General features: G+C 32.7%; 1 protein-coding gene across 3 annotated transcripts in view; it reads left to right on the plus strand.

The window, feature by feature from the left end:
• LOC136416896 (trissin receptor-like) overlaps window positions 1-8050 on the plus strand; it is a 227352-nt gene that overhangs the window by 100213 nt on the left and 119089 nt on the right. For all 3 annotated transcript variants that reach the window (XM_066402321.1, XM_066402322.1, XM_066402323.1), the window contains one exon: window positions 3593-3816. In XM_066402321.1, the coding sequence (XP_066258418.1) occupies window positions 3593-3816 (224 nt within the window). The remainder of the gene's footprint in view (window positions 1-3592; window positions 3817-8050) is intronic.

The raw sequence follows: 8050 nt of genomic DNA on the forward strand, positions 1-8050 counted from the left end.
ATCATGTCCAAATCGTAAACAATCTTAGGTATCAACTGTATTGTAGAAAAATTGTTTATTAATGTTTTAAGTGTTAAAAATGGTGACCATTATTTTCTAAACAGTAATAAAGTCTGTTTTCAAACTCCAGGCCAAATATTCACAAAAACTTCTACTTGAATTTACCTACACGCAGCTCTAATCCTTCTCTTCAATTCTTTCAAACCTTGAGGCTGTGTTTTATAAACAACAGATGACTATTTTGGTTTTTATTTATTTATTTGTATTTATAAATGCATTTATTTAAATATTTTACTTTTAGAAAAACAGTAAGAATAAGACCGTTCGATTAAAAAAAGACGATAGAATTCTTAAATTTTTGTTAAATTACTAGATATTTAATGTTGTAAATTTTGTTTCGCGAGTTAAAAGTTGTGTGTTTATAAGAATATTTATAAAAATGATTTACACGCTTCAACAAAGAACCGAAAATTATTTTAATCTATAGAAAATGTGGAACATGCGCAAGAACAGCAAACATTTTTTTTTAAAGAAATCATAATACTAACTTGAAACATAAATACATGTTGGAGTTAGTTGCTAAGTTTACTGAAACTAGTTCCATTGTTAAAAAAAAAAGAATTCACATACGTATTTTGTATGAGGCAGCTTAAATTGACATTTTTGGCTCTTTTGCTGATGAACCAACCAGTTCCGTTTGTATTGTGACACATGAAGTATGAATGTGTCACAATACAGTAAGAGAAGCGCTAAAGTTAAATAAATTCCACCCATATAAAGTACAAATCTTTCAACAACTTTTTGACGACGATTTAGAAGGATTGAATTTTGTGAAACTGACAGATTTTATAAATGACAATCGAAATATTTTACCAAACATTTGCTTTAATGATGAGTGCACGTTTTTCTTTAATGGGCATGTTAACAAACAGAATTTTCGATACTGGAGCGATGAAAATCCCTGACTATTTAGAGAACGTAATACACAGTATGCACAAAAAGTAAATATTTGGGCTGGTATTCTTGGGAATGCCGTTATTGGTCCTTCATCTATAGAGGAGAACCTAACTGGTGAGCTCTACTTAAATCTGCTAAAAGAGATAATAGATCAATTAATAATAGCGAACTTAGAAAATAAAATTTAAGCAGCTGGTAATAGCGTTTTACAAGAATATATTCTCCATTTTCAACAATATGGAGGTCCACTATACTATTTTTTTTCCTTTTAAGCAGTGGTTACACGATAGGTTGCCTGGCAAATGGATTGGTTGAATATGACCAATTGAATGGCCATCGCGATCACCCAATTTAGCAGCTCTGGATTATTTTCTCTGCGACATCTTAAATCTGTTGTTTATAAAACACAGCCTCTTGATTTGGAAGAATTGAAGAGAAGAATTACAGCTGCGTGTAAGGAAATTCAAGTAGAAATTTTGGTGAATGTTAGAGTCGAGATTGAAAACAGACTTTATTGCTATTTAGAAAATAATAGAAATCATTTTGAACATTTAAAATATTAAACAATTTTTCTACAATACAGTTGATACCTAAGCTTGTTTACGGTTTGGATATGATTTTTGAAAACATTTTAATTAAATGAAAAAACCGATACATTTGGAAAGGTAATTGAAAGATTTTTTTAAATGAGGTATAACTCAATCTCCCTTTCCAATTAAGATTTTAGTGGTTGTTTTCACCCCCGCTAAAGGGTGCATGTAATTTAATAGAAACACAACTTAAAGAATGCCCCCCTCGAAAATAAAATCAACGTGTTTTTGCATATTTACATATTTTCTATAATCACCGAAATATCGAAGATGGTTCGTTTTCAAATTGACACACTGTAGGTACTACCAATCAATCGTTTGCCTCGCTTACGTTCTAATATTAATTTTTTAGTGGACCATATATAAATTTTATATATGGCTTTTAGTGCAATTGGCATAAAAAATTAAATGGAGCTTCCATGAATTTTAAATCGTACATTAAACTTCTGTAATTTGAAAGCTACATGGTAAAAAAAGTAATCAACAATTTCTGTTAAGGATTACACATTCCCTTGTGTAGCTTTGTTTTGTTATGTCGTTTTTTATTTTCTTTGGAAGAGTCTGGAACATATTACTATCTCTTCTTAAGAAATTCAAATAAGCCTTCAAATAATTTATAGCTCTCACTTTCCGGGTTAGTCTAATATTTCTCCTTTTTCGATTACGCCAAGGCTTAATCCGCCACTGCCATTTTCTCGGCTACTCATTTCCAATGTTGTCTATGTGCTAAAATAATAGATATATGAAGTTTAATATTTTTTTCCATTTTTTAAACGTTTTGAATTATTAAAAATCAACAAACAAATAGTTCAAGCTCTAAAACTTCATAAAACTAAGTCAACGTAATTTGTACTGTTAGTTAGAGTGTTTTCTTGGGCAAAGAAAGGTACCATGTAAAAAAATACAATTTCTTGCTACAAGAAAACTTACAGCAATAAATTACTGGTCAAAACATTGCTAATTCTAGTGTGGCTATCGTGGTTAGTGGAAATATTCCGAGTTCAAGTATTTCCTGCGTAAAGTCATTGAGAAAACAGTATAGTTAAACAACGACGGGGGCCTTATTAGCCCTCGGAGTAGCTGTTTCTGTTTTTCTCCTTCTGAATGACGTCTTACAGGAGCTTACGGTTGTTTCGCCTGATGAGTGCTCAAAAACACGAAACCACTAATGGCCTGGGCTGGAATTCTTTGTTCAATGCAATTTGGAACGTTTTTCAACATGAGAGTGTAAGCACTTTTTAGAATCATTGGAGCTAGTGAGAACTCTTTGATATTAACTATCGAAATTTCGGAAAAAACTTTTCGAAGGGGAAAAATGCCAGCAATTTGTAAAAACATAAAAAAATTGTGCATAAAATTTGGTGGTAACTTCTATAAGGGCCTAATGAAACTTTAAAATTAGCATTGAGTTGTAAGGAAATTCTGGATAATTAAAATCTGAAAATTTTAAATACATCCTCAGTTATTGGGGAATCTTTCATCGATTTAAAAATCTAAAAAAAAAATTCCATCTATACTATATTGAATAAAAAGGTAGTTCAATACTTTTAATTTTCAACGAGAGTTGATAGTGCCACTACTCCAAAATTAATTCAATTATTGTCAATGTGGTAATGAGTGAAACATAAAGTTATAAATATACCAATTTGAACCAATTCAGTTCGTAGTCAAAATGTTTAATCAATTGTTCATTATTTAAATTTGCAAGTGAATTAAAGTAGTCAGTTCGCTTTAAATTAGTTCAAATTCATTTTTTAACCAAAGTATTCGATTTCCTGCAACATCGATAATATGACTGTTATTTTCCTCCATTAGTAATCATATAAGCTCATTAGCTTCAAAATCTAAATATAACAGCCATTTATTTGAGTCTTACAAAATCGATTTTGTCTCGCTATGAAGCTCACAAGCAAACAAAATCCCCACTGAACAAATATTTGGAATATCTTTAACATGTTATCGATGGTCCATTTACTTTGCACCTTTATAGCCAATAAATATGTCCTAAAAAAGTTGATTAATTTCCCATAATTTTTCTTTTCCAGATTAAACATGTCCAATGACTCGGATTATACGAGTATCGGCTTAGAATCCACCAACACGACCTACCTGACACCAACGGTTGGATTCAACGAAGCTGGAAATATAACAGAGCACCCAATATCCAATATTTCTTCCTTGTACAACCAGGACTACATTTTTGACAATTTGTATATACGAGCATTATTCATCGTTCTCTATTCCATTGTGTTCGCTTTATGCTTCTTTGGTAAGTAAAATAGATTTGCATTTTGTCTGTTCGAGGGCATCGGAAAAAATACAATCCGAGTCTATTTGTATCTATTTATTTGTTATTTTGTCCTGTTCGATTCAATTTTACCATGGGGAGTTGGTGGAAAATCGCTGCAACTGCATCTTTTGGAAGCAAAAGGAAAGAGACAACATCGAAGTTTAATTTTACGTTAGACATCGTCATGTGCAAATTATAATTTGTACCCGATGCTTTACAGTATTGCCTAATTTCGAAATTAACCCAAAGTTTTCAAATGAAAGTTTCGTAGATATTAAACTTCAACACAGTTACGTGTCAATAACAAGTTGCAATAGTTAACCAGGCCAAATTAGTTACTGACAATGCAAGAACTTCGTACTTGCAATTCGAATCTAATCTAAAAATGTAGTATGTAATTCCTTTAACGACTTAGAGTCGATCAAAATCGAATGGATATGGTCGTGTAGTATGAAATGAGTAGAATTGAATTGAAACTTTAGTCATTTTTTTTTCATATGAAATATTTTTATTGTCAATCGAAATATGCACCACCATTATCAATACAGTTCTGCCATTTAACGGGAAGTTCATTGATTCCCCTGCTGTAAAAGCCTGCAGGCCGGGAGTCGATAAACTCTTGGAAGGCAGCTTTGACAGCCTCGTCGGAGTTGAATGTTTTCCCTACCAAGAAGTTATCCAAATTTTGAATGAAGTGGTAATCAGTGGGTGCTAAGTCGGGTGAATACGGTGGATGACGAAGAGTTTCCAATTCCAACTCCTGTAGCTTGGCCAAGGTGACTTGTGCGGTGTGTGGCCGAGCGTTGTCTAATTTTGGTGTGACTAATCTTGGCTGCTTAACCGTCAGTTGGCTCATCATTACGGTCAGTTGTCGGCAGTAGACATCAGCCGTAATCGATTCACCAGGTTTCATGAAGCTGTGATGGATGACACCTGCGTTGGACCACCAAACGGACACCATAAGCTTCTTTTGATGAATTTTTTTTTTCGCACAATGTTTTGGTGGTTCATCTTGATCCAACCACTGCGACGAACGTCTGGTATTGTCATATAGGATCCATTTCTCATCACAAGTAACAATCCGATTCAAAAATGGATCGTTATTATACCGGCACAACAAAGGACAACAAAGAACAAGCTTCGAGACGTCGTTCTTTCTGTATGTCGCTCAACTCATGCGGTACCCACTTGTCCAGCTTTTCCGCCTTACCAATTTCAGCCAAATGAGTCAATATTATTTTTTTGGTTACACTGAATATTAACGATAATTCGCTTGCACTTTGACGTGGATTCGCTTCCACCACGCTTCCACACTTTCAGATAATCGTTATCCACTTGAGTTTCCGTGTCTTGAGTCACTTGAGTCGTCCACGTGGTTCATTTGTTCAGGTTAGTTCAGGTCAAAATTGCCAGAACGAAATTTCATGAACCAACGAGATACTGTTTGCTGTGAAGTGATTTCAGTACCAAACACATCATTAATATTGCGAGCCGTCTGAGCTGTTGTGGTTCCACGGTGGAACTCATATTTCATTAACACACGAAGTTCACTATTTTGCATGACTGCACAAAAATGTTTATAAAAATAAAAGTTTTCAATAATTTTGAACACTTTAAACTCTGATCGAAAGAGGAAGAATGTGCCATTTCCACATAAAAAAGTCAAGTCCAAATATAGATTTAGAGTGAAGTTATTCGCAGTTGAATGTGGTATTTCGTGAATCTATTCATTTCATACTACACGACCTAATACAATATTTATCATTTCTTTGAACAGTTTATATTGTCGAGATAATATTCAAAGAATAACCTTAAGACGACTAATTTAATGTATTATTACATGCAAACTTTACTCTCCGTCAGTTCACCTTATACAAAGTTGCAATGAAAATATTTGAATTGATAAGGAGGATGATAAAAGGATTAGTAACTGCAATAATGTTCCAATTATCATCGATAAAAAATCTATGTTATATCTACAATATGCTCGTTTAAATTAAGTTGACACGATATTTAATATTCGTTTTAAGTCTACGGAGTGTAAAAAAAGAGTGTAAAATATTTAAAAAGAGGATAGTATGGACCAAATAAACAAAAAGTCTTAGTAAACATGGATCCGCAATTAAACGGTTTTGGAGATATATTAAGTGTTGGAATTAATTCGTAGCGTTTTACAAAAAACTGCGTAGATAGTACAGTATTTCGTTTTTATCTATTATACAATAATGTTTTATCGTGAAACAGCTATCACTGAACGTCGTTTGCTCCACAGAACCTCTTTTTAATAACAAATAAAAACACTTTATAATTTATTCAATATGTCAAATTTTGTGCCGAATAAAGTATTTTTGCGGGGAGTTTTTTAGAAGGATTTAAAAAAAAAAAGTGTTCTTCACTCCTTTTTTTTATTTTGCACAAGTTTCCATTTTCTTATCATAGTATAAACATTAAATATTTGACTGTTGTCAGTGCACAAGTTTTCGTTTACTATGGCTGTCACGCATTTTTGCCTTTGGACCAAAGGCAACAAATGTGGTTCCAGCATGATGGTGCTCTGGCTCATTTTTTGCTTGCTGTTAGAGAGCATTTACACCAAACTTTTCCACGTAGATGGGTAGGAAGGGGCGGATTTGTATTGCGGCCTGCTTTACATAGCCCGATTTAACCCCTCAAGACTTCTTTTTTTGGGGATATTTGAAAACATTAGTCAATGGTACTCCTGTAAATAGCCTCGAGGAGCTGCAGCTACGAATTAATCAATAATGCCAACAAATCTGAGTCAATGAGGGGATTTTAAAAAGAATTCGAATATCCTTCAGACAAAGATATCGTGCCTGCATGGAAACGGAAGAAGGGCACTTTGAACATCTTATGTATTTTTGTTTTTTGTTTTTGCTAGAGGCTTCTGTTGTTTGTTTGTACATAATAAATAAGTAATAAATAATTGCAAATAAATGTTTCGAAAAAGAATAACCTTCCATATCTCCGAAACTTTTACTTTGTAAACTCAACTTTACTAAGACTTTTTTGTTTATTTTGGTCCACGTTATTACCTCTTTAAATATTTTACACTCTTTTTGTAACATTCTGTACATTATGTTGCATACAAATATAGCTAAAAGCAGATAAATGGTAAACCTTTAAAATAGCTGTCGTTTATTATCAATCGGGTGCTACAAGCAAATTAATCCTATGCCAGGAGGTACATACATATAACAAATTATGAGATTTGGGTCTGATCCTCTGACATCCGGTGTATCTTTACAGCGCTGTATCGCTGATGAAGCTCTACCTGACAATATGAACTCGCTTTATAAGTAAATTTTGTATTACAATTTAAAAAATTAATTACCAATAATCGTATACATTTCAGACGTTAGAATTTGGCGTAGATACAAAAACTTGCCAACCTATTTTGTAGTTCTTTTTGCAATGTGTTTATCGCTCAGTCGGCTAGGTCAGTGCCGAAGAGTGAAATTTGTCCAAAACTATTTTTAATTTTATTTTGAGAATGAGAGGTGATCGAAAAAAAAAGTATTGATGGCTGTGTAAGTTGTTGGCCTGGAAAAGTTCTATCTTCAGTTAAAATTAACGTATTGCTGATACACCATGTATATATATAGAGTGAGTAACTTTAATATTCGGACACTGAAATATTTTCATTTGATCGTCAGTAATTTTATTTAAATCGTAATTAATAATATAAAAAATAATATATTTTATAGGATATATATTTCGTTGACAGCTGACGTAATTTTCGTTGTAAAAAAGTGAAAATTTCCAACAAATAGAAAAACTAGAATAAAAGTAGGTGTAAATTCTGGGTTACTTTAATATTCGGATATTAAATAAAAATTTTTTTTGCGCTCTGGAATTTCATTGGAATGTTATTTTAATACACGCATATAAACTCAGGGTATGATAAAAAAAATAATTTCAGTTAAGTTTAAGTCATCGTACTATTAATAGATATAATGGCCTGCAAAAGGAATACCAGTTTTGATACACGACAACTTGTGATTTTCCATAATGCGAATGGAAAATCCTATAGAAAAATTGCTGAGTTGTGTAATATAAGCAAGAGTACAGTTGCAGATATCATTAAGCGATTTAAACAAGAGGATCGTATCGAGTCTATACCCCAAAAGGGTCAAAGAAATTGGATGAGCGTGATAAGAGAACCAACATTCGTAGAATCAAAAATAATCCAGCA

The sequence above is a fragment of the Euwallacea similis genome, chromosome 25 (genome assembly GCF_039881205.1).
Source record: "Euwallacea similis isolate ESF13 chromosome 25, ESF131.1, whole genome shotgun sequence".
NCBI lineage: Eukaryota > Metazoa > Arthropoda > Insecta > Coleoptera > Curculionidae > Euwallacea > Euwallacea similis.